Below are 25,233 nucleotides of genomic sequence, written 5' to 3' on the forward strand. Positions count from 1 at the left end.
TGAGCTTGGCCGTCTGATCACTGCCGAGCGCTAATGACGCACCAAAGAAAGTAGCCCTAAATAAGCTCAAGCCAGTTCTGCTCCTTCAGCAAAGTCCTACCCTAACGAGCCAAAGCCAGGACTGATATCTCAAAACCTGTGAGCCACATTGCACCTACCGGATGTCAATGATCACATTGCAGGTTTTATGTTGGGGTTCAGGGTGGTAATATATTCAATGGATATCCGGCCGTGTACAATGTAGTTACTTATTTCTGTGCCAACTTCCTTTCTACGATCTTCTCCACTAGTGATTCCAGCATAGAACCCCCGGCTCCGCCGAGGTACGCCTTCACTTGTTTCTACAGTAAAATAAGCACCATTCCTAACAATCAGGGATAGTAAACTCACCTCAATGTACTTGCCCGTCATATCGACTTCGATGTTGACTTCACCGCCCACGGGCTTTGCCGCGGTGACGATCTTCTCTTGTGTGTATGCCACAAGCATAACCTCAAACCAGTCATCGCTCACGGCGACAACAGTCAAGCTCGCACCATCAACAGTCACGTACCCCTTCTCCACGATGTACATCAGCACATCCTTGTCCCTCGGCTGGAAGCGGAACGTCACAGCGTTTCCATCTGGCGTCTTTGACAATATCGTTGCAATGGTGTCGACATGGCCCTGTACAAAGTGACCGCCGAAACGGACGTGTCCGGCGACGGCGCGTTCAAGGTTTACGGGGGAGCCAACAGCGAGAGAGCCGAGGTTAGTGCGGCGGAGGGTTTCGGGGGCAACGCCGACTTTGAAGCTGTCGTTGTCGAAGGCAGTGACGGTGAGACAGGTCCCTGGGGGTTTGTTAGCTCGGTTTCGGTGAGAGATGAGTGGGGATAAGAACCATTGACGGAGATCGAGTCGCCGAGGTGGACATCAGTGAGGATTGGAGTGGCATTGGAGATGGTCAAGGAGGTTCCGCCACCGCCTGTGGTGGTATCGTCTTGTGGGATGAGGGAGGAGACAGCTAGGTAGGTTAGTTTTTGGAATGCTGTAAGCAATTGGGGAGATAGGGGACTTACTCCCAATCGTTTCTACAATTCCGGTGAACATGGTGGGTATACAATGGCTGATATGGGGAGATTGAGGACCAAGATGGTGAGCTGGAGGGGAAGGGCGTCATTATTAATGGTGATGTGGTTACTAGTACTAGTTGCCGGGTAATTCCGTTGAGACACTTAACCTGGAAAATCTATTCTGGGATCATTGGTACTACTACTAGTAGTAGTAGTCTACTGATGATGATCGGGTGTAGTGATAAGGTGAACGTAACTCGGAGCCATTGGGCGTCACAATTGCTAGGCACGATGAGATGCGAGCGGATACAAGTATAATAGCTCATAGGAATATTACTTTACTAGTAGCCCCGGTCTTTACCAGACGAACTCGAAGCTTTCTGCACACATCACCGAGTATTTATCTCGAGTGAGAGCTCATGATCACACGATCCAGATCCCAGTAAACATCTGATTATCAGATTCTATTCCGAAACCCTCAAAAGAAAAAGCAGAAACAATCTTCCCATATCGTGATCACATTGTTTATCATCATAGACAGAAAAAAAAGAAGCTTTGAAATTCAACACCCCGGGAGAAATGATTCTTTTGTGCTACAAAAAAAAAAAAGAGAGCCCACTTTTACAGTTAGATCTCCCTCTCTTTCATTCCTCCGTTCCCATTCTCACACCCAACTTTTTTTTATTTAGGAGATATAAGGAAACAATTAGGCGGCGGTGGCGGTCTTGGCAGACTGGTTAGGGTTAACCTTCTTGCCGTCCTTGTTGTACCTGATCCTTGGGGGAGGAGCACGGTTGCGACGACCTTCTCGGGAACGGACACTGTGAAAGCTATTAGTTGAGGAAGCTGGAGTTTGAGATTCAAGTATGTACGGACCGGACGATCTTTCCGTGGATGGCGCAAGAAACGCAGTATTGAAGCTTCAAGTACATCTTGGGGATGGTGTACTCCTGGAAGACGGAGGCATCGCTGATATCACCTGTGTCGCCGCAGAACCGTCAGCATCCCATCTTGCCAATCAATCTGAACAGCATTCCACTCCCAAATCCCCCCCCCCCCGGTTTCCCCTTGTTTTCCCTCCATATATTCCTCCTCTTATTCCCCACAACAAACTCCTCTCCTCCTAATCCTCCATTGGATATCCAAGCTGGAAAATCAAAGTGTAGGGTGAATGGGTGCACATACGGACAGCAGCTGACTCGACCATGTTACGGATGGTGAATCTCTTGATGGCCTTATCCTTAGGGGTGCATCTGGAGCAGTTGGAGCAACGGATCGGCTTAACGTGACCACGTCCCTTCTTGTTACGACCGCTATTTTTCCGGGTCAGCAGCCAATCCCATTATCTCATCTCCTACATGCGCCCCAATGTCCCGTCTATCTGCTGGGGGAAACCGTACTTGGAAGCTCTCTTCTTAACCATGATTGCGGTTTAGTTGTTGGTGTCTAGTTTTCCACCCAGTCAGCATTTCCTTCGCGAGCAGCAGGACGGCGATTTAGACGTACGAAAAGGGTTTGTCGGCGGGTTCGTCGGAGGGAATATCTCGTGGTTGGCGGGCGAGTGTCGTCGTAGAGTTGGTAGTGGCGTTTACAACTTTTGGCAGGGTAGCTGTGATTCGAGTGTGATTGTGTGGATTGGTGGTGGGTGTTGTGACGGTGTAGGCAAGGGTGCAGCCCTAGTCACCTGATATGGAAATTTCACGACTTCGGACCACGAACTCTTTGTTTTTTTTTATCGATTCTTTTGTATATCTAAAAATCATCGACCTTAATTACACGGAAAATCTAAAATAAACCCCCCATTCGTAGTGTAAACTCCCAGGGCCATGGTCTATAGAAACCAATTGTCTACTTCAAGTGACCTAAATTACCGGCCCGGCGCATTATCCATCCCGGTAGCCCCTCCATGAACTGAGCGTAACTTTTTTACTGCAGTCTTGGCGAGCCCACACTTCCCTCCCCCACTAAACAACGTCTATCAGAAAAAGAACCTCATCCATCGACATCTCGAAGCCATTTCGAAGTCACCCAAACCGCAAATATGGAGGTTCCCACGATAAACACCCTCATGGTCGAGGGGTCGTTCGACGGTAACTCCCGAGATATGTAGAAAATGCAGTATTGGAGGGCATTGGGCTAATGGACAGGGTAGACCAAATCCTCGAGATGGCCCAGTACATCGATACCCGCAAGGGATCGCAGGCTCTCGCTCCGGAGCTCGAGGCTCTTATTGAGGCTGGGGACAAGGAGACGGCGCTCAAGAAGATCGTTGACGCGAGTAGCGTGCTTTCTTCCGCGCCAGAGAAGGGTAGGTTAACTTCTATACATACTATAAATATATAAAGCAGATATTAACATTGGACAGAGTACATCCCCGCCTACAACCTCCTCATCCACCTGATCCGCAGCTCCGCCGAGCTGCCAAATCTCCTCCCCACAGTTCTCCAGAACCTTGCGACCCCCCCTCCTACATCACCACACAACGGACCTGCATTGTCGATCCATGCGCTCTCAACCATCTTCAATGTTCTCCCCGCCGACAGCAAGCTCCGATACCCGGTCTTGAAGACAACCTTGAAGCTCACCTCGGACTGTGGAATGTACGAGACGCTCCAGCCTCAGCTTAAGAACGTAGAGAAGTGGGTTGGCGAGTGGGGTTCCTCCCCCGAGGAGATCAGGGAGTTGTACCTCTCCATTGCCGACACTGCCGAGAAGTCTGGCGACAACGAGTATGATCACTTTATCTTGTTAAAAAATAATAAACTTATCTCTAACTCGCCCGGTATAGTGAATTTTACACCTTCCTTTTCAAGGCTCTCCAGACCATCCCCGCCGCCGATGCAGCCACTGAGCAGGCCCGAGCTCTTGCTCTCCGCCTCGTCAAGGCCGGTGTCAACATTCCTTCTCGCCTCGAGTTCGACGACCTGATCGCCCTTGACGCCGTACAAAAGCTTGCCAACACTGACCCTGAGGCGTTTGCTCTCCTCGAGGTTTTCATTGGTGGAGACCTTGAGGACTACGAGGAGTTCAACGATGAGCACGACGGCTGGGTTGATGACAACGGTTGGTCCTTCTAAAGTCTTCCCCCCCCCCTTTTTTTTACTTTTATTAACCTGGGTGTAGGTATCGACCACCCCATTGCTTTCCGCAAGATCCGTCTCCTCACCCTCGCCTCCCTTGCCTCGCAGGCACCTAACCGCGAACTCCCCTACAACATCATCGCCCGACGCCTCCACATTCCTAGTGAAGAAGTCGAGCTTTGGGTCATCGACGTGATCCGTGCCGGTCTTGTCGAGGGTAAGCTTTCGCAGCTCAACCAGACCTTCCTCATCCACCGATCCACATACCGCTCATTCGGCAAACACGAGTGGGAGGAGGTTGCTGGCAGACTAGATATCTGGAGGCAGAGCTTGAGAGGAATATTGGAGACTGTCCGGGGCGCTAGGGAAGCAGTTGTGGAGCAGCATGGAAAGGAGCAGCAGGCGTCTGCTAACGCTGTAGAGAGGGCTGGAAGGTCCTTGGAAATCGAGGCTTAGAAGGACGTTTAGGGGTTTGGTTTCATGGTTTGCGGTGTAACTAGGTAGTTAGTTGGCAGGCTTATCCTCTTTTTTCTTTTACTACTTACTTTCGGTCTTCTTTTGTTACTATCATATTCTTTTCTTCTTCTTTCTCTGTCAATTTCTTCTTGCTTTTTTCATGAGGCCATGAATTAAAATGGGGCGGGGCGGATGGGTCTAAAAATGGAGAGGTGAATTGATAGAGGGTTTTTGCTTGTTTTGCCAGTATATATATATTTCTTTTGCGAGGTTATAGTGTGCCATAATGCCTGGTTTATAAAAATATCAGTTGGTTCCTTTTTATTCCTTGCGGCGAAAACCCTGGTCCTGTACGAATCCGGTAAGGTCGGCTCCGGCCGCGGGTGATTTTCTATGATTCAAGCGTTGTGACTTACGTACTCTATGTAGACTTGCAATTGCTGTCTTCTTTCGGTCTTCCTGGATACATGAACTCGCCGGTACCTTATCAGTTACATGTATGTACATAGCCGCTTCACATTGCCTCTACACCTACGTGATGCGATGGTAGTCTCGTACCCACCTCCTACGAGTAAGTTGCACGATAAGAGGGCTGGGTACGAGCCTGATCCCTGGGGGACTTTGCATCGCTGTGTGCTGTGGAGTGTAGACAGAGATGCCCGGTGCCCTTTTTTTTTTTTTTTTTTTTTTGACAACCACATACATGCACACACCTAGTCTCGTACCCATCCCCTACTTAGCAGCAAGCTACAGCGAAAGCTTGCTATAACGGTACGCTCGGGACCGGAATTTTGTACCGTTATAGAGAGATTACCCTTATATAAGAGGTGATTGTGCTGAAATCCGGGCAAAAAGGACCGAGAAGTGCTACCGTTATAGAGAGATTACCCTTATAGAAGGTACCGTTATAGCAAGCTTTCGCTGTACTCACCAGTAGGGCACACATCCTAAGTACACGTAAAACGGGGCTTGAAGAGAAATATTTATCTATATAAACCCTTCCATCGTCCCTCTTCTTTTCTTCTCCATGTGGGGCAACTCACCCCCCACATTCTCCCTCCTTGCCCCTTGGAATCCTTGAGTAAAAGGTTTCCATTGGAATGGCCGGGATGGGAGGCCCTCTCCCTCCATGCCCCTTGTGGGTCCTTGATTAAAAGGGCTCCGATGGGGCATGGTCTCACCCCCCCCCCTCTCCTGGCCCCTGTGGCATAAAGGATGAAGGGAGTCCGGGGGGGGGTTATCTCTTTCCCCACTCCTCCTTCCTCCCTCTCCTCTGCTAGCCTGGGCCCGGGCTGGCGCTGAGAGGGCGCAACCTCCCTCTCCCTCCCCCTTGTGGGGAGGGAGGGGGCCGAGTTGCGTTAGGTCTCCTTGCCCAATCCCTCCCTCTACGGGGAGGGAGAGGGCTAATTTACGTTTGGTCCCCCTGCCCTCTTCCTTCCCCTCGTGCGGAGGAAGGGGGTATTTTACGTTAAGCCGTTTTTCCCTCTTGCGTCCTGGGTGATACCGAGGGCGCAAAAGGATAAAACGCTTGTGTCAATATTACGGGAATTTGGAGCATGAAGTTTCTCAGGTATTGTTCATTGGGGGCTTGCCTGACGGAGGGCGCGAGGGAAGAACCAAGGCAGAGTGCGAGAAAGATTGAGTCTAGATATTAACGCCCCAGTGAAGCGTAGACGAGTTCTCCAGCTGAGAAGTGTGGGATCGAACCCAGCTTCAATATCATGTTTTTAAGCCCTCGCAGCTCTCAATTCACGAATTAATATTGTGGGGTAAAACGTGAAATCGCGCTCCCACACTCCCACGCACCACTCCGGATTGCTTGACTACGAAGAACTAGCAAGTGCTAAGAAGTAAGTAAGGTCATATTTGCCCAAAACCGCACTGACCGAACCGAACGTTTGGGGTTTGCGGTTAACTGTGATTAGAACAAAGTCTATAGCTACATGTAGCTAGAGAAGTAGCTGTATTATACGATACGCAACATAGTACCAACAACACGGCTCCTAGATCTTCAGTCCGTCTTAATATCCTTGATCATAGCTCCTACTTCTTATAGTTTAATTCGAAACAACAGAGCCCGAGTGATAATCTATGATCCCAGTTACCCCTCCGTCTCTTCTATGATCCACCTCACTAAAAAGAAGAATTTGTCTAAGCTCTCCCTATGCGGCTGAAGCGGTAAGACGATATGAATCAAGAGTGTGGGCTAGCTATATGCGTGTAATCGTTCGGGGTCGAAAGTAGGAAAGAAACTCGTGGGAAGATCATCTATATAGAATCTAGAAACTAAGAAAGTCCCTTGCATGCATTGGCTCGAGTCCTGGTAAAAAAGATTGCTACTCTTCCTCCCTCTTCGTATGAAATACTCCCTAACTCAATGTCTGTATGTATGACTGGACGCCAACGGGGGGTCGTGCTTTAAAACATTTATACAAAAAAAGGGTACGTATAGTAAATGAACCCTCACCTTGTTCCTCCGAATCCATAGCCATTCTTTTTTTTTTTTTTTTTTTTTTTTTTGAACGAGACTTAGCATATATTAGACATGCACACTCAACACAACAGTGCAGAACCCTTGGGGGAAACTCTCATTCTAGCCGTACTTGCTCACGCCAAGGATGGTGCTCTACTTAAAAGGCAACTTCTCGTCACCCTTCTTCCCTCTTCTTTCCTTTCCTCTCATCCAGGAGTTTCATCACTCCGGGAGGGGTCACACCTCTCCCATGGATCCTGCCATTTACCAGGGGCCCATGGTAAATAGTAGAGGTTCCAATAAGTGGGATTCCGGCTCGCTCGGAGCCATTAGCCCTCCTAGAGAGGGGGGAATACTGGACTTATGATCGTTACAACGATCAAGAGACCGGCCCTGTTGGCTCCGGGGCTAATGCGAACCATTAACCACCTGTAGCTCTCCGCTGTGCAGAGTTCACTGTGCAGAGTTCACTGTGCAGAGTTCACTGTGCAGAGTTCACTGTGCAGAGTTGAGCTATAGGTGGAGGACTGCCGGGCTATCGATCAACTTCGGTTTCGAAGGCCTGGTCCTGTTGGGTTGTAGAAGCGGAGCTTGCTTCTCATTTCATCGTCTTCTGGCTTCATAGCGAGGAGAGGATGAAATGATTAGTGAGCTTTTTGTTTTTTCTTTTTGGCTCTTTTCCAGTTTCGTTCCTGGCCCCTTTGGCTCCCTTCTTGTTCCTTTTGGCTCTTGTTCCTGTTCCCTTTGGCTCCTGTTCCTCTTGGTTCTGTTCCTCTTTGGTCCCCGTTCCTGTTGGCTTCTAGTTCTTCTTCGGCTTCCGTCCCTCGTTGTCTTTCTTTTTGTTTTCCTCTGGCTTCTTAGCGAGGGGACAACGAAAAGATTGGGAACTTTTCCATCTCAGGTTTCTTTGGCTCTTATTTTCCCTTTGGCTCCCGACCCCATTCACTCTTGTCTCCTACTCCCCCTCCCCTCTCACCTTTAGTCTCTCGTGATCTCCGACTCTGACGGGAACGCAGCGCCAGCATAGTCCATGAGGTCAAGTACCTGTGCATAGGCCGGGCAAGGCTAATAACTACCAAGATCAAGGCAACCAGAAGCTACCGGCTGACTTTTCTCAGGGTATGTAAGGCCCTCGACAAGTAGTAACTTAAATTTAAATTCGAGTAAATACATGTAAGTATCGTGAACCGTCGTAGAAAAGCGAAACGATTATTTTGCCAGCAACGCCAATAATGGACACACGAACTCAGCATTCTACATGTACCTACGCTCCGACGGTACTGAAATGTAAGTATCTCTGTTCTTCTACTTTACTGTTAGCTATTACACGTATTACCATCCCAACGGCCTCGTAGACCACCCTGCGTCCTGCGCTTCCTTAAGGACTCGAAATCGAGTGATAATCAATGAACATTAGTACTAGGCTGTAACCAACCGCCTGAACACACCCAGCTTCGGGTAGAGCACTGATACACTTTCGAGGTCATCGAATCTCATATTCGAGACAACAATTAACCGGAAGAGCACGCACGGGGGAAATCAACATTGCCCCTCATGCTCACACCACCCAAAGGAATCCTAAAGCTGCCCCGCGTCATCTCTTCTCTACAATGTACTACCCTTAATTTTTTGCGCACCTAGGAGAGTTCTTATTGGTCGAGAGCGGAAACTCTGACCCTGTATAGCAATCAGCACACCCACCGAAGCCCCCCATTGATGGCCTGCTTGGGTTGGGGGCATCAAAATCTAAGGACTGAGCTGTACTAGTTATCTGTAGGTACAAACTAAATAGAGCTACTAGCTGCAGAAGCGGAGGCACCGAGTAGTACTCGGCCGGACCCGAGCCTGTCTATGACTCCGATCGTGAGTAATTAATGATAAGCGCTGATTACGTAGCAAGGATGTAACGGTCTGTAGTGAGGTTTGGGCTGGGTTTCGGGGGGTGGGCAGAGAATTTGGCAGCTAGGAACAGGGGAGGAGTTTACTTGGGGGACTCTGAAAGAGGGTTTAGGCTGCGCTGAGAGCTAGTGGTGGCGACGTAGAGCCATGGCTAACCAGAAGAAAGCTAGAGATGGGGAGCTGCGATCAAGCTCTAGACAGAGAGCCCAGGATATATCGCAACACCTACTTTGATACTTTCTAGAATCGCACAAGACGAACACATATCCACCAGTAGCCTGTAGGTCGAGCGAGTTTCTACCACTGTGGACTAATTCACGTGAATGATATCTCCCTACGCTCTAGCTAATCAGACAAACCACATTAATATGATATCATGGCCATTAGAATACCAGAGCTCAGAGATCGGGGCGGGTGATAGCATTGTTGAAAGGCGGCCACCAGGGCAAGCCTAAGTGAAAATTAAAGGTGTACGTGGAATGGTTCCGATGTGTGTACTGTATGTGTGTATGTGGCCGGATATTGATAGTCTACGTCTAAATCTACGTCTAGATCTGCCATGGCCAGCAGAGTTCACTCCGCGTTTCACATACATTTCACAGTTCTGTCCATACCACTGTGCCACGCACGCATGATGTCTTCACATCGAACTTTCCCGAAACGATTTATCTTACATACACTTAATTACAAGTATGGATTTGCCGTCACCCCGCGGTGGCCTCTGGCTGCTGTGGTCGAGCGGTGCCGGCTATCTACTTTCTGGACAGTATTTGAAAGCTTTTGGCCTTATTTTTGCGGGCTATGAGCGGTGGAGTAGGTAGCCAATGTAAGATTCTATATAGGTTAATTGAGAGTCATATTCCGTTTCGGCTGTCGGTACTTCTGTTTAAGGGACATGTTGTTGCTATTGGTTGTGAGTTTAGAGATATGTCGTTAATTGTTTATCAATAAGTCACTATAGCGGTCACTACTCGAGGTTAAGTATGCCGCTTCCCCGGTATAAGTTACTGCCTCTGATTTTTAAGTTAGTAGGAAGACCAGGGATACTCTACCATCTATATCTTTTCAACGATTTCCCCAATGCTTCTTCGACTCGAAGACCCATATGATCGGTCGAAACAATGACAATGGCCATGTTCCCCCAGCTGACGGACTCGGACGCTGTCTCGTTCTTTGTTAGCCCTTTGTTGGTTCGTCGGGCTGGTTCTTTGTCTGCCATTGCAATATATAGAGCGCTTGCACCGTCGCCTAGCTAGCTGTTGCCGCAGCCCCTCGCGAGTCCCCTGCACGAGTGACACCCCATGAAAGTCTCCTTGGCACGCGTGACTCAACCCTTGTGACTCTTATCCTTGCAGCTACACCTGCACGTGACCCATAGCTATCATATATCTTCTCCAATCTCGAAACACCACAACTTCTTCCTCCAGGTGCAGCTCCCCACTCACAATGCCCCCAGCACCCAGAAGGCCTTCCGACGAGCCCTCCTCCAGCTCAGAACGGAAGCTCATCCAGACAAAGCTCAATTTCCCACGAGCCTCTCCCCGACCCTCCCCCTCCGCCGCCGCCGCCGCCGCCGCCGCACCTTCGTCATCGTCTGCGTCTGCGTCCTCGTCGGGAACATCGTCGCCCCATTTTGCAACCGGGGTCGCTGCACCGCAGGGACAAATCAGAGGCGGTGACCGAGGCCCTGACGGGTTGTATAGAGATCTACAATGGGTCCGCCAGGATGCGCCACAGAAGCAAAGTACCAGGAATTATAGAGGCGGTGACAATAACGGCGCCGGCGACGACGGATACTCCCCAGGAGCAAGGAATGCTCCACGGACAAAGGACGGCAATCTGGCTGCTATTGCGGCGGAAACTCTGTAACTACGCCCGCCCCAGCTATATGATGGCCTCAGGATAGCTAGCTAACCAACCGTCCGCAGCACACTAATACCAGGCGTTCTAGCGCTCCACCCTGCCCCCCCTCCCTCGCGCCTCTTCACTGCCGCCGCGCCCCCACCACCCCTCGACCCCGCCGCCTGCCCCAGCTTCGTCCTCCCCTACTGCGACCCCGAAGGCCCCGGCTACCCCGGCACCCGTATCCGCGTCGTCGACGGCGACACCTTCAACGTCGCCCTCTCGCTCGGCCAAGTGATGAGCGACCCCCTCCCCGTGCTAGTCCTCAACCTTGCCAATGCCAGGACGGCCGGCGGCGGCTGGCTCACCGGCTCAATGGCGCAAGAAGAGGAACTCTGCTACCGCTCCACCCTCAGCGCAACCCTCACCCCCGCCTTCTATCCCCTCCCCCCCGTCTCCGCCATCTACTCCCCCGAGGTCATCGTCTTCCGCACCTCGGTGAGGTCCAACCACTCCATCATCCCGCGGCACGAGCACAAGCGCGTGTCCGTGCTCTCCATGGCAGCACAGTATGCGCCAGCGCTGACGCCGACGAACCCGCCAAAGTATGCGGTGCCCGCGGACCGCATCCTGATGCGCGATAAGATTCGGCTGCTGCTGAGGGTCGCGGCGCATATGGGCCACACGAGACTTGTGCTGGGCGCGCTGGGGTGCGGGGTGTTTATGAATCCGAGTGCAGAGGTGGCAGAGATCTTTCTGGAGGTGTTTTTAGAGGCGGAGTTTACGGGCGGGTGGTGGAGGGATGTGGTGTTTGCGGTGCTGGATACGGAGCATTTGTCGGGGAGGTGGGGCAAGTGGGGAGATGGGCCGTATGGGGCGTTTTGGAAGAATTTGAATGACTTTCCGGTGTAGTTGTGGGGTGGGCAGATGGGGTTTGGGGGGGGGGGGGGGGGGGCATGCTGGGGAGGGTGTTTTTCTGTTGACGGGACTTATTAGCGGGAGTATTATTCTCTTTTATTTCTTTCTTTTCTTCTATTCTTGCTATGAATATAGGGACGACCGGGATGGGTCTGTAGCTAGCTAGACTACCCAAAAATGCCCAAAATATATAGATACCCAAACAATACCAAACTTTTTTATTTTATTATTTTTTTTTTTTTGGCTGCGGGGGGATATAGATAAAGAATGAGAGCAAGAAGCGATATGTAGCTGGCGCAACAAAGGGTAATAAATATAGGACGGGGAAAGGGGGGGGGGGGGGGCAGTTACCCCTCTCTATCGATAATGCTGCCTACATGTATGTACCCCGAATTTGGTAGTGCCGAGAGACAGTACAGCCTTTGCCCACGGATCTCTTTATCTTTCTTATCCTTTCATTTTTCTTACTTTTTTTATTTTCCGAGAGCAATAATTTGGCACTTTATTCCTCTCTAGTAAGATGTAGCTTGTGCACATCTGGTTAGCCCAACAACAAATAGTAAGAGCCAATGATCAACACTGCAACTTTCCGTGCGCTTCAACCGCTTTGATCATTGCCGCTCCCGCCGGGGTGTGCTTGGTGGATTGTATACGTACTGTAACTGTGCATTACAGGCTAGATAGCTCGCACGTGCGCGGGGATGGGGCCTCGGCAACAACCGGCAACTTCGTCCTAGTAATCATTAGCTATCAGCATCATCTCAAGCTCTTAAGATCTTATAACTAGGTATTCTCCCAAGCTTCCCCCCCCCCCCCCCACACACACACACCATGGCCGCCCCCGCCCCCGAAAGCTGTCCCTTCTGCACAATCGCCGCCTCCTTCCCCCCGCACCCTCCTGCCACCCCGCACGCTGCACCGGCAGCTCCCCTCGACCCCCCAACCCACATAATCCTGTCCACGCCCTACGTACTGGCCTTCCTGGACATCCAGCCCCTCACCCGCGGCCACGTCCTCGTGTGTCCCCGCGCCCACGCAGAACGGCTCACAGACCTGACGCCGGCCCAGAGCGGCGGCATCGGCGCGTGGTTGCCGGTTGTTGCAAGGGCAGTGGTGAAGGTCGTGGGCGTGGCGGACTTTAATGTTGTGCAGAATAATGGTTGGCGTTTCCGCTCCCCCCCCCCCCCTTTTTTTTTGCCTGTTGGGAGAGGGCTGATGGGGAGAGTGGGGTGGATAGGCGTACATGCGGCGCAGGTGGTCCCGCATGTGCACTACCATATTATTCCAAGGCCGAGCAGTGAGGAGAGGGAGAAGGTGCTGGCGGGGGCGGAGGGGAGGTGGCTGCTGTCGAGGTATGGGGATGGGGTGAGGAGTGAGCTGGATGATGAGGAGGGGGCGGCGGTGGCGGCGAGGATTAGGGGGGAGGTTGCGAGGGAGGTGGCGGCCGGCGGGGCGGGTGGGATGGAGGGGGTGGTGGCGTTGCTATAAACTTCGAGGGAGGGGGAGTGCTAGGTTAATGTAGGTTCTGAGTGTGTGGGATTGGTTGATGCTGCTTGAAGAATTGTTGGTATATGATTACTTAGTACTAACCAATAGAAGTGATTTAGGGTGCTGTAAATCTTTCAATACTCATTGTGTAGGAGTGAACGTGTAGTAATAATACTGAATCGGTTGGACGTTAGAGAGATCAATCATGGTATATCACTCGAGAGACATGCATGGAAAGCCTGTCTAAAACTCCATATGCATATATATCCGTCTAAATTAGTGTGGTCCACGAGGACGAGCGTCCTTGTGTCCTTGCCTCGAGAACATGTCATCCATGACATACAATGACAATGCTCTAAAGGGACGAGGATTCTTGAGCTAGGACGCTACGTAACCTGTCCTTGTCTCGAGGATAATTCTTGGCATATTATACACTTAATCTGTCCGATTAAGATGAGGTCAAGGATAGAATATGCTTTTTAATTGAAATAAATACCGCTCTTTGCTCTTTCAAAATCGTCCTCCAGGACACTCTCAAAGCTCGCCTCCAGCGCCTCGTAGGCTACACTTATCTGCATTGGTACGAATTCAATTTGTGGTGGGAATGTGGCGGAGTCTTGTGCGTGATTTGTCTCGGGACCGGCCCGGGAGTTGTCGAGAGGATTCTCCTCATTTTCACTAGTCTTGCTAAGACAATATCTCGAGATGTTTCGATCGTGCCCACCACTAAAATACCCCCAGCATACATGTAAACGAATTATCTCATCCCCATATTCACTCCTCTTACAAAAGAAAATAGAGCAAGAAAATATAAAAGAAAAAACCCATAATTGACTTCCAATAAACACTCCTACGAAAATGAAATAATTTTTAAAAAAACTGATCCAACTTCGAGCTTGCGCTCCGCTGATAACTCTTCCCTCATATTGTCATCCTGCAAAGAAAATACATGCAGTCCTTTTTCAACATCACGATAATGAAGAAGCACCGTGGGTCGCTGCCCAGTTACTCATATCTACAGGAAACTTTCCATCTGCTGGAGGGTGCTTTCCAAGAGAACTCTAGAAACAAAATCAGTCTCCTTCATGATGATCTATCCGCAGCGCGCGCCTAGTTGGACACTTCAACATGGAATGACTTACCGATTGGGTTCCGTAGTAAATGGTTGGCCCGACATAATCTTTAGGAATATTCATAAACTCCTTGTAGACAGCAGTTCTAGTCCAGTCTCGATTCGATAGTACGTCTTCCTTGGGTTTAGATGATAGCATATTGGCAATATCATCATATCCATATACAAATGCTAAGTCTAACGCCGTGAGCTGATCATCGTTCGTTACTGTTGAGATATCTGCCCCTTTACGGAGTAGAAGTTGAACCACATCCTTTCGTCCATTTTTTGCTGCTAGGTGCAAAGGCGTCCATCCATTAGGCTTTGTAACTGCTGACGTGTTTGCCCCGTTATCGAGTAATAATCGGACTACACTTTCGTGCCCACGTTCTGCCGCTATGTGCAATGCTACCCATTTGCTAGGGTTGTCTCTGCAGAGAGATCAGCCCCGTTTTTGAGTAGTAATAAAGCTGTACTTCCACGCCCATTTTCTGCTGCCACATGCAATGCCGTTGACCCAGATGTACTCATTGTCGAGACGTCTGCTCCGTTTTCGAGTAAAAGTTGAACCACATCCTTGTGCCCACGTCGTACTGCTATATGCAAAGCTGTCAATCCGAAATAATTAGCTGCTGAGATGTCTGCTCCGTTTTCGAGCAATAGCTGCACCACGTCTTTGTGTCCATTCTCCGTCGCTATGTATAAGGCTGTCAATCCGAAAGAATTATCTGCTGAGATGTCCACTCCGTTATCAATCAATGATTTAACCATATCTTTATCCCCATCTTTCGCGGCAGAATGCAACGATGGTAGGTGATTGCGTGCCCGGTAGAGCCTATATTTAGGGCTAGGCGGTCTCTCGAGTAATATCTGGGTCGTATTTTGATTCTCAATCAAAGCTACAGAGCGCGGTATTTCGCGGCCGAAGGTGTAAGATTGGTTGTTGGGCATGTCACATGGGTATATTGGTAAACTCAAGACTGACACCTGTGATATATCGGAAATGCTCAACCCTGACATAAAGGACCATCCCATGCTCTGTGCTGCAATTGAGCTGGTCTTGGAGTCTGTTTGGAATACTGGATATCTGGAATGCGCCCGTTGATAAACCCCGGAAATCTTTAGAGTAGTATCGAAAGAAAAACTAAACTTGGAAATCATGTTCCCAACGGTTTCGCGGCTTATCGTATTTCGTAATGAATATAAAGACGTTGTATCTAGATCATCTCCTCCGGCTACTGGATCTGATCCTACTGCGTCCATTCCTATTTCCAATCTTTCGAGCCGCTTGAGGATGTCCTTCTGGGTGTTCAATATCTCATTGACGGATACGCAGAGCTTGCCCGAATTTTGTTCGGCTTGTGCATTGTTTTGACTATTATATGGGATTATTAGTAGCATACTTGCTGGAAAATAACAGCAAGCCAGCTGACCTTTGTAGTATATCTAAAATCAAAATCAATGAAGTCTTGTGGTTTTGCAAATGTGTAAATATTTGTGTGAAAGTACTCTTCTTACGTGCCCATTTCGCCCGTTCTAATATCTTCATATTGTAACTTGATTTCAGAGCGCTAGCCTCCTTCTCAAGTTCGACGAAGGTAAACACACATCCAGTCAAGACGACAGCTAAGTGCTCCACGAGGATCATGGATTCTTGCGAGCCAGTGGTACTCGTCTCACCCCAGAGATATCCCTGAAGAGTGGATATTGCGACCTTGATGGCGTAAACCTCACTCATAACATGCCGAGCCAAAATTGGTGCATCGATATCCTTAACGTTATCAATGAAGTCAAGCATAACTAATGAAACCTGCGTAGCTGTCGATATCAATCCAACTACTGAAGCACCGATAGAAAGCGGGTCGGCCATGAAAGCGAGCTAAATATTCTTAAGAGGTATGTTTGTGTCCGGAGACCTGGGATTCGAAAGCGTCGGAGATTAAAAGGTTCAGAGGTCAGCCTTTATGCGCTCTATCTACTCTTCTTACCTAAGATGCGGGGATTTCACGAATCAATTTGCTTCTTTACTCACGTTTTTGTTATTGGATCCCATACAAAAACGCGCCAAGTCCACAATTTTGTATGGTATGAGGATGGTCATAACAATAGATACATGTATGTATAAAGGAAAGGATTTAAGAGCTGGAGAGTGTTAGAAATATTTCCTGTGTATGCATCTTGATTACCGACTTTGTAATTTTTGCTGTGCGAATTAAGCACGGAAATTTTTATCACCCAATAATGTATCAACCATATTTTACGCGATTTCCTCAGAACCTAACATAAGGCCCAGGATATTAAGCTACTCTAGATTTTTACGGATTATATGAATCACTACGCATCACTCGATCGCGATATATATATATCGTCGGTGATCCCTACCAAAGTCTCAACAGGCGATCTAACCCGAAGACCTTTGTACAAATTTATATGTACCTGAATTATGAAATATTTTTGATAATTGAAGTGTGGGGATCATTACGAGAGAAAAACCAAATCCAGTACGATTGGTATAAGGTTATCAGCTGCAGTGAATCCGCGTTTCGCGTCTATCTACGGATTGTTTCCATATACTTAGCGGCGGTTTGGGATTTTTTATAAGCACATATTAAACCTTATTTAACCCTTATACAGACCATAGGTTTATAAGGACCTCTTTGGTATATAAGCTCTTTTTTAAGGCAGTTTTAAGGCTTACTTAATACTGAAAACACGCTTAAATCACACTTATTATAGTGAGTAAGGCTCTTATAATCCTATGGTGTACTAAGGTTTATATGAGGGCTTATAAAAATACCCGCTCGGGCGGTAAAGTACGCATGAAAAGCAATTTTACCACACACCCCACGCAGCAACAAATATCGAGCTTTACGTAAGTCTAGAGATACTTTTATGAGACAAGCTCATATTTAAAGTATTTGGAAGACGTGCATTCATATGTAGCTCCGACTTGCTTTTCACCGCTGTAACCCACACACCTATAAAACCAGGAGTAAAATCACCCAATATGATTCGAGTCTCATTGAACCCGTCTACTAAAAACTAGGTAGGTTTTCTCGTGATGTCATCGATACTAAAACTACAGCTGATTTATTCACTAGTGTCTCGCCACGCAGCGGGCATTTTATAGATGAATACCTATCCAGAAATGCAAGTTCACTTCACAGCATCTTTCTGGAATAACCGCTAGTAGGAACGTTTGGTAACAAAAGCAAATTCCTGAGAAACTACGATACTCCGAAGCCCCCGAACCCTACCAACTGAAACGAAGTAAAGTTAAAAAAAAAACACAAGCTAGGTTTACGTGCACAGGAAAGGATCAGTCTCGTTTACACATTTGTAAAATAGCCGTTCGGTTATGCTGTACCCAGCCAGATATCATGGCGTCTGCCTCTCCCCTCGAGTTTAGTAAGTGTTGCCCTCTGGGGGCTGGTGGAGCTTCCGGTGGTTAGGGTGGGCCATATGCCTACAATTGAGGATAGACGCGTTAGTGTAGTAAACGGAGGGGGGAGGGGGGTGAGTTAGGCATACTCTCGAAGAGCTACAAGGATCTTCTCCATGGTGAAGTTTCTAGCCCACTGACTCACACGTTGAAGCTTTGAAAGATCAACCTAAATGTTTCATGAGTATTAGAAACGGGGAAGAAGTTTATCGGGAGACTCTCAAGCATACTCTGCCATCATTCTGGTCAACGCCGGGGAGGTTTATTTTGGAGATGAAGTGGACGATAGGAGGCTGGTCCGGGTAGGAATCGCCGCAGTGGATCTTCAAGCTATAGATACGATTCTCGTGGGTACTCTGGACAACAGTAAGTGAATGATCTCGGTGATACGGGTGCTTTTTTGTGCTTCTAGAACGCGAAAGGAGGATCTCAAGCAGGAAAGACTCACATGGGGGGGGCCAAGAATCGTAGCGTTCCAGTTCGACATCATAACGTCGTCTCCCTCGGCAAGACCATAGGAGCAGCCGTCTATCGCGGGAAAGCAATCAACTTCACTAAAATTTTTGCGTATCTGTGTAGCGGATAATCGACTCACCAGCTCCTAGACCTTTCTCACCCTTCTCCAGCTCCTCGAGCAGGCGGAAGTTCCTGGGGACTTTGGCGGTCATGTTTTGTAGTTTGCGTTGTGAGGTCTGCTATAGGGAGGATGTCTGGGATATAAAAAAAGGCGATAGGTAGTATGATCAGAGCTGATCGTAGCAGGTGAAGTCGGAGGTGTGGATTATGTGAGGTGGGGTTGCTTTGCAACGGTTGGCTCCTTGTCGCGAGGGGAATCGCGGGGTGCTGTGATTTCGGCTGAGACCACACTTTACTGAAGGGGCTTCGTGTAATACAAAGGTGGTTAGCGTTTAGCTGAGCTCTGGTGACGTAATAATAATTTTCCGAAGTTTAAACGAGTGACTATTCATGATTCAACTGGGAATACATGTGCCGATCTAGTAAAACCGTCCGCGTAGGCAAGTACATGTACTTCTTATTCCACCGAACCACACAACTACAACCCTAAATATTTCTGGTCCTTTATTCCCTTAATTGAAGGCTGTAGCTCGAGTGTGATGAGGCTTTGTTGCTAGTATGTATCTACATGTACGTAGGTACACGTGCATGTATTGGCATATGTGTTCAGAGCTCTCAATCGACTAAATGCACTGGTTTACATGGAGTTTCATGGTCATTATTTGGGGCAGTAAACACAGCCGCTGCGTGATCATGTCGATGACTAGCCTCGTGACCGTACATGTAGCTATCTGATTCAGTAATCCCTAATGAGCTGTATCCTAGGTACAAAGCTTGCGACTTCGGCTCATATCGTGGCGCAAGATTTAAACTAGGCGTTCTAAAGTATGATGGAATAATATGTGGCACGTGATATGAAGATACGCTGGCTGCAGTGGCACAGTCACTCAGCCGCACCCCAATAAGCCAAGGGATAATAAACTACACGAGCTCCTGCTACAACATTCAACTACCGCTCAGAAAGAACGCGACGCAGAATGCAATTCTCCGCCCGATACTAGTAATACATAACAGACGCAACAAATAATTCATTCGCCCCTTCACGATGCCGGAAGTTTACACTGAACTGACCGCTCCCACGGCCGTCTCGCACTCACTCACTATCCACTTCACATCTGCGACGGCCGAAAACCTGATCGTCGCACGAACGTCGCTCCTCCAGATATTTTGCACGACAACACATGAGACTGAACTCCCATCTAGCAATGGAACATCTTCCTCTGACCCAGCTAACAAGGAGAAGGAGGGGGGAATTGATCGCCGTGCTCTTGACGCGGATGAGGAAGGGACTTTCGCGGCGGACATAGCCCTGCAGCGATCGCAGGTCCAAACGGTCACGAAGCTTGTTCTGGTCGCGGAATACAATCTATGCGGTTCGGTAACGGGAATGCAACGGATTAAGCTTCTCGCATCGAAATCGGGCGGAGAGGCACTATTACTGTCGTTTAAGGATGCGAAGCTCTCGCTGTTGGAGTGGGATCCATCGACAAACGCAGTAACGACAATCAGTTTACATTACTACGAAAGGGAGGAGTTCTGGCCATCTGTGGTTCCAGAAGGACTATCGACAACCCTTGTGGCAGATCCAGGGAGTCGCTGCGCGGCGCTCAATTTTGCGGGGGACATGATCGCAATCCTACCATTTCGGCAACGGGAAGACGAAGATTTATCGTTAGGAAATGTGGATGGAGCTGGTCATGATCTACACATGGCCGAAGGTGAAGACGATGATTGGGATCCTTCGGCCCCTGAGAAGAAACCCGAGGACGAGCTCGATAGCGAGATGGCCGGAACTACAGATAAAACAAAAGAGGACGCCATGGCAGCGAAGTTGGTCGCTGCGGATAAACCTTATCATCCATCTTTTGTACTCCCAGTATCTCGACTTGACGATGCGATTTCACATGTTATATCTCTCACGTTTTTGCACGAATACCGCGGGCCTACGTTCGGAATCCTTTACTCGCCTCGCCGGACATGGGCTGGTCTGCTGGCGGCAGAGGGGAGGAAAGATACCATTTCATATATTGTCATCACACTTGATTTAGAGCAGCGAGCCTCCACTCCAATTCTCAGTGTTTCGGGGCTCCCATATGATATCTTTAAGGTGGTTGCTTTGGCCCCACCAATCGGAGGGAGCTTGCTGATTGGAGGCAACGAAATTATCCACCTTGACCAAGCTGGTAAGACAACTGGGGTAGCAGTAAACCCATATACCAAGAGAAGTACCACTTTTGCCGGTCTTGCCGACCAAAGCGACCTATGCCTGGAGCTAGAAGGAAGCTCGGTGGTTGAACTTGAGGGTGAAAACGGCGACATTTTGCTTATTACGAAGAAGGGAGAGGCTGTTATCATTGAGTTCAAAACTGATGGCCGCAACGTCAGTGGCGTGAAAATCACTCGCCTTGCAAACCACCCTACCTCACTCGTTGGCGGCCGGGTTTCGACCCTCGTCGCACTTGGATCCCGCCGCCTCTTTGTGGGCTGCACAGAAGGTGATGCACGTCTTCTCAAGTGGAAGCGAAAAGGCGAGAAGAAGAAACCTGGTGAAAGTCTAAAGGAAGAAGTTGCTGAGAACGAAGATGAAGAAGATGTATACAAGATGTTGGAGGACATGGATGACGACCTTTACGGCGGTGGTGATTCTTCTTATAAAAAGACAGAGCGAAAGGGTGGTGGGGTAAAGCCGATGGGGGAATATATTTTCTCCACCCATGACCGTCTTCTTAACCTTGGCCCCTTCCGTGATATCGTCCTAGGACGTCCCACGTTTACCCCGGATTCTGTTTCGCGCCAGGTTGGTGTTACGCCTGAATTAGAACTCGTTACTACTGCTGGTCCTATCAATACACCCGAAGACGCCGGAGTTAGTGTGTTGCGCAAGTCAATCGCGCCGACTGTCGTAGGTAAACTCGACTTCCCAACCTGCCAGGCACTTTGGACCGTACGAGCTCGTTCGGGGAAGACGGCAGTCAATTCTGCGTTAGCAGGCTTAACAAGCGGCGAAGAAGACCAAGGAGGGGCGGAGGAAGAATTTGATGGGTTCTTGTTCGTGAGTAAGAGCGAGGAGAGTCAAGTATTCAGGGTCGGCGATACATTTGAAGAGGTCCGGGGCACTGACTTTGAGAGCGAGGGAGAGACTCTTGAGGTTGGTGTTGTTGGTGGAGGAATGAGAGTTGTTCAAGTTGTGAGTGAACAAGTTCGTGTTTATGACTGTGACTTGCAGTTGGCACAAATAATACCCATGTTCAATGAAGATACCGGAGAGGAGGGTCCAAACGTGGCGAGGGCGAGAGTTTATGATCCATATGTGCTCCTGGTTAGAATTGATGGCAGTATAGTGATCTACAGAGTTCATAAAGGAAATCTGGAACTTGTTGAAGAGGAGAGGGGCGATAGACTGAAATCGAGCAAGTACTCTTCGGGGTGTATTTATGCTGCTAAAAAAGGCGAGTTTCATCCAGTAGCTGCGGTATCAGAAGAGGAAATTGAGGAGAAAAAGAAAGCCCAGGAAGAGGAGGAAGAGGAGGAAACGGAGTACGTGTTATTCCTCATCACTTTTGAGGGATGCTTGCAGGTTAGATCCTCTTCCTGGACCGTGCACAAGTCGCTGTACTGACCATGATTAGGTTTATAGTCTTGCAAATTTGGCCGAACCTATATTCGTATCCGAAGGATTCAGTTCTCTTCCCCCGTTATTGAGAGCCGACGACACAATTGAACCAACAACATCTCATTCCCATCGGGAGAAAAATGTTAAAGAGAATATAGTTGAGATATTAGTTACCGACCTGGGAGACCAGGTCGCGAAGGAGCCATTCATGATTGTACCAGACACCAACCCTAGCCAAAATCCACGATATCTAATTAACAAATATTAGGTTCGAAGTGCGCGAGACGATCTTACATTCTACAAACCGTTTGTTTGTCCTGGCACTAGCGAGAGCAAACCCACTCTACGATTCTCAAAGTCTCCAAACCCGCACCTTACACTACCTATCAATCCCATGAAATCCTCATCATCAAAAACTATTTTTCGCCCCCTTGTCTCCATTCAAAACCTGGCAGGGTATACATGCGTGTTTCTCCCTGGCCCAGACCCATCTTTTGTGTTGAAGACAAGCAAGAGTATACCGCACGTGCACCGCCTGGCTGGAAATGCAGTCCGGAGTCTAGCAGCATTCCATTCCTCGGGTGCGGATAGAGGTTTTGTGTATGTTGACAACTCCGGAATCGTACGTGTTTCACTCATGCCAACTGAGTTTAACTTTGATGGGAACTGGGGTGCAAGAAAGGTTGCCGTGGGCGACGTCGTGCAAGCGCTGAGCTACTTCCCACCGATGGGCGTATATGTCGTGAGCACTACACAGCTGGTACCTTTTGACCTGGCCGAGGACGATGGGAGTATCGCGAAGGACGAAACAACTTTACAACCGGAGGTGGAAAGCGGGGCGATCAAAATCTTGTCACCATTAAACTGGAGTGTTGTTGACCAGTGAGTTCTCTGGGGCTCCAAATCCTTTCCCTCCAAAACGATCACTGACACAGCTTAGGTTTAAATTTGCACATAACGAAATTGCGTTGGTAGTGAAGACGATCGAGATGGAAATCTCGGAGCACACAAAGGAGCGAAAACAGCTTGTTGCTGTGGGCACGGGTATATTCAAGGGGGAAGACCATTCCGCAAGAGGTGGGATTTACGTCTTTGAGATAATTGAGGTTGTGCCAGAGCCCGGAAAGCCAGAGACGAACTGTAAGTTGAAGCTTGTGTGTCGTGAGGAAGTAAAGGGGACCGTATCTGCTATCTGTGGGGTCAATGGATACCTTCTCGCCGCGCAGGGTCAAAAGGTACTTGATTACAGTCTCCCCTCCCCCGTAGATGTGCGTTTCACGATTAACATCTATAGATAATGGTACGAGGTTTGAAAGAAGACCAGTCTCTTCTCCCAGTGGCGTTCATGGACATGAGTATGTATGTCACTGTTGCAAAGAACCTCGACGGCATGATACTATTTGGAGACTTCATGAAGAGCATCTGGTTCACCGGTTTCTCTGAAGAGCCGTATAAGATGACATTGTTCGGAAAGGATACGCAAACACTCGAAGTTGTTGCCGCCGACTTTTTGCCCGATGGCAACAAGCTATATTTCGTGGTTGCAGATGCGGACAGCAATATTCATGTTTTGCAATACGATCCCGAGCGTATGTTTTCTCTCCTATTTCCTCATTCGAACAAACGGTACTGACTGGATTAGATCCTAAATCTCTCGCAGGTCAGCGTTTAATCCGCCGCGCCGACTTCTTCGCCGGCCATGAAGTCAAGACCCTTACGATGCTCCCACGGTCTCGCCCAATCGCTTCAGACCCCGACCCAGATGTAATGGACACTGTCACAGACACCCCCGAAGAATTCCTTGTCCTAGCAGGGACCCTTACCGGCTCTCTCGCCATGATCACCACGCTCCCAGAAACCAGCTACCGTCGCCTCAACATCGTGCAAGGCCAAATTGTAAGTGGCGAAGAGCATACCGCAGGATTGAACCCCCGAGGATACAGGGCCGTTGTCAGTAGCGGAGCCGCGGGTGTCGGAGGCGACCTCCTGAGAGGAGTGTTGGATGGCGCCCTGGTTCGTAGATGGATCGGCTTTGGGGAGGGTAGAAAATCGGAGATTGCAAGTAAGGCTGGAAATGATATTCAGGGGATCAGGGAGGACCTGAAAGGGCTGGAGGGGGCGCTATTATATTTGTAGAGGAGCTCTGGGATCTATTTTCTCGGTGTTTGGATTTTATAGTTAGATATGGTATCAGTAGCACAAAGACGGGTATGAGTAATACTTCCTTCAGGAGTTCGACAGGAAATGCACGCCATGAGTTAAGAGGAAGTTATTGGTTGGTCTGTTCTAGAGCAATACTTTTTATAATGTGAAGCTTAGTTACAATACTTCCCCCTAGCTACTCCTCTAGCAAATAGGATATTTTAGATAGTGTCTACTTAGATCTTGGTGGCTATACAGCTGTACTCGTTGAATAGCGGACACGCTTGCGCTCGCCGGTGTCAAGTGATCCAAGTACGTATCTGTCACTGAAAAGCAGTGTGGTCCATGAGGACGCCCGAGGCGAGGTTTGAGAGTGTCTTCGTCCTCGTTGACCTCTGTCCTTGTCTGACCTCGATGCCCAACAACGTTGTCCTCGAAAACGATTCCGGGAGAGCAAAAATCGGTATTTATTTCAATTTAAAAGCATATCCTATCCTTGACCAATTGACCTCATCTTAATCGGGCAGATTATACAATCATATAAGTGTATAGTATACCAAGAATTGTCTTCGGGGGTCCTCGAGGCAAGGACATAAGAACGTTCGTCCTCGTGGACCACACTACTGAAAAGCAACTCTCATGTGTGCATGATACAAGGTGGTGAAGCCTGCATGGTGAATATAACTGTCTTGGTGTAGCTGATGTCGGAACTCGAAAGTTTGACAATGCGGATATATGTATCGTCTCGTGCTAGTATATACTTTGGATTTTGTCTCAAGCTTGGAGAATGAGGCATTGAAAGTGCAGTGCTAGCATGATACCGTTTGGTTCGGCACTTCGGTACATACTAGAGGGTAAACCGGGATTTACAAGGTGCACGGTGAATGAGCCGAGGAGGCCCTATATTTTTTTTTTTTTTTTAATTATATTTAATAAGGCTGCCCGGCAAAAGCTGCATGGGCTGTCTATAATTAGCGTTCCCTAATGACTAAACGAAACGAGTGATATCTCATGATATGGTAAACACCTTGTAAACCGCAGATATATGCACAAGGCTCCCAAAGTCCGCTTAAGCGATGCCAGAGCATCTTCTAGATAGAGTATGTCGGAGATAGAGCAGCAACTGTGGAGCAAATACCTA

At 48.8% G+C, this 25,233-nt stretch overlaps 9 protein-coding genes across 9 annotated transcripts; 5 read left to right on the forward strand and 4 right to left on the reverse strand.

Moving 5' to 3' along the window:
* Positions 1-248: 248 nt before the first annotated feature.
* H6S33_007437 (uncharacterized protein) lies at positions 249-1,089 on the reverse strand (the record flags this gene model as incomplete). The annotated part of the gene is made up of 4 exons (XM_044838786.1): positions 249-341; positions 391-830; positions 881-1,003; positions 1,059-1,089. The coding sequence occupies 4 exons, from the start codon at positions 1,087-1,089 to the stop codon at positions 249-251; spliced, it is 687 nt and encodes a 228-aa protein (XP_044688973.1).
* A 669-nt stretch (positions 1,090-1,758) lies between these two features.
* H6S33_007438 (uncharacterized protein) lies at positions 1,759-2,475 on the reverse strand (the record flags this gene model as incomplete). Its single annotated transcript, XM_044838787.1, has 4 exons — positions 1,759-1,873; positions 1,929-2,031; positions 2,238-2,365; positions 2,453-2,475. 4 exons carry the CDS (start codon positions 2,473-2,475, stop codon positions 1,759-1,761), a joined length of 369 nt encoding a protein of 122 aa, XP_044688974.1.
* A 618-nt stretch (positions 2,476-3,093) lies between these two features.
* On the forward strand, positions 3,094-4,588 carry H6S33_007439 (uncharacterized protein; the record flags this gene model as incomplete). The annotated part of the gene is made up of 5 exons (XM_044838788.1): positions 3,094-3,142; positions 3,205-3,360; positions 3,418-3,781; positions 3,841-4,115; positions 4,176-4,588. The coding sequence occupies 5 exons, from the start codon at positions 3,094-3,096 to the stop codon at positions 4,586-4,588; spliced, it is 1,257 nt and encodes a 418-aa protein (XP_044688975.1).
* A 5,818-nt stretch (positions 4,589-10,406) lies between these two features.
* On the forward strand, positions 10,407-11,714 carry H6S33_007440 (uncharacterized protein; the record flags this gene model as incomplete). The annotated part of the gene is made up of 2 exons (XM_044838789.1): positions 10,407-10,825; positions 10,889-11,714. The coding sequence occupies 2 exons, from the start codon at positions 10,407-10,409 to the stop codon at positions 11,712-11,714; spliced, it is 1,245 nt and encodes a 414-aa protein (XP_044688976.1).
* An 837-nt stretch (positions 11,715-12,551) lies between these two features.
* Positions 12,552-13,208, forward strand: H6S33_007441 (uncharacterized protein; the record flags this gene model as incomplete). The annotated part of the gene is made up of 2 exons (XM_044838790.1): positions 12,552-12,879; positions 12,958-13,208. 2 exons carry the CDS (start codon positions 12,552-12,554, stop codon positions 13,206-13,208), a joined length of 579 nt encoding a protein of 192 aa, XP_044688977.1.
* A 968-nt stretch (positions 13,209-14,176) lies between these two features.
* On the reverse strand, positions 14,177-16,189 carry H6S33_007442 (uncharacterized protein; the record flags this gene model as incomplete). Its single annotated transcript, XM_044838791.1, has 5 exons — positions 14,177-14,269; positions 14,351-14,750; positions 15,530-15,694; positions 15,753-15,765; positions 15,838-16,189. The coding sequence occupies 5 exons, from the start codon at positions 16,187-16,189 to the stop codon at positions 14,177-14,179; spliced, it is 1,023 nt and encodes a 340-aa protein (XP_044688978.1).
* A 1,535-nt stretch (positions 16,190-17,724) lies between these two features.
* Positions 17,725-18,429, reverse strand: H6S33_007443 (uncharacterized protein; the record flags this gene model as incomplete). The annotated part of the gene is made up of 5 exons (XM_044838792.1): positions 17,725-17,785; positions 17,851-17,930; positions 17,992-18,117; positions 18,210-18,289; positions 18,357-18,429. 5 exons carry the CDS (start codon positions 18,427-18,429, stop codon positions 17,725-17,727), a joined length of 420 nt encoding a protein of 139 aa, XP_044688979.1.
* Positions 18,430-19,382: 953 nt separating this feature from the next.
* Positions 19,383-22,218, forward strand: H6S33_007444 (uncharacterized protein; the record flags this gene model as incomplete). Its single annotated transcript, XM_044838793.1, has 2 exons — positions 19,383-21,914; positions 21,967-22,218. The coding sequence occupies 2 exons, from the start codon at positions 19,383-19,385 to the stop codon at positions 22,216-22,218; spliced, it is 2,784 nt and encodes a 927-aa protein (XP_044688980.1).
* Positions 22,219-22,587: 369 nt separating this feature from the next.
* Positions 22,588-24,086, forward strand: H6S33_007445 (uncharacterized protein; the record flags this gene model as incomplete). Its single annotated transcript, XM_044838795.1, has 4 exons — positions 22,588-22,832; positions 22,891-23,185; positions 23,245-23,539; positions 23,593-24,086. 4 exons carry the CDS (start codon positions 22,588-22,590, stop codon positions 24,084-24,086), a joined length of 1,329 nt encoding a protein of 442 aa, XP_044688981.1.
* Positions 24,087-25,233: the final 1,147 nt, after the last annotated feature.

The sequence above is a fragment of the Morchella sextelata genome (genome assembly GCF_020137385.1).
Source record: "Morchella sextelata strain SCLS chromosome Unknown scls_23, whole genome shotgun sequence".
In the NCBI taxonomy this organism is placed as follows: domain Eukaryota; kingdom Fungi; phylum Ascomycota; class Pezizomycetes; order Pezizales; family Morchellaceae; genus Morchella; species Morchella sextelata.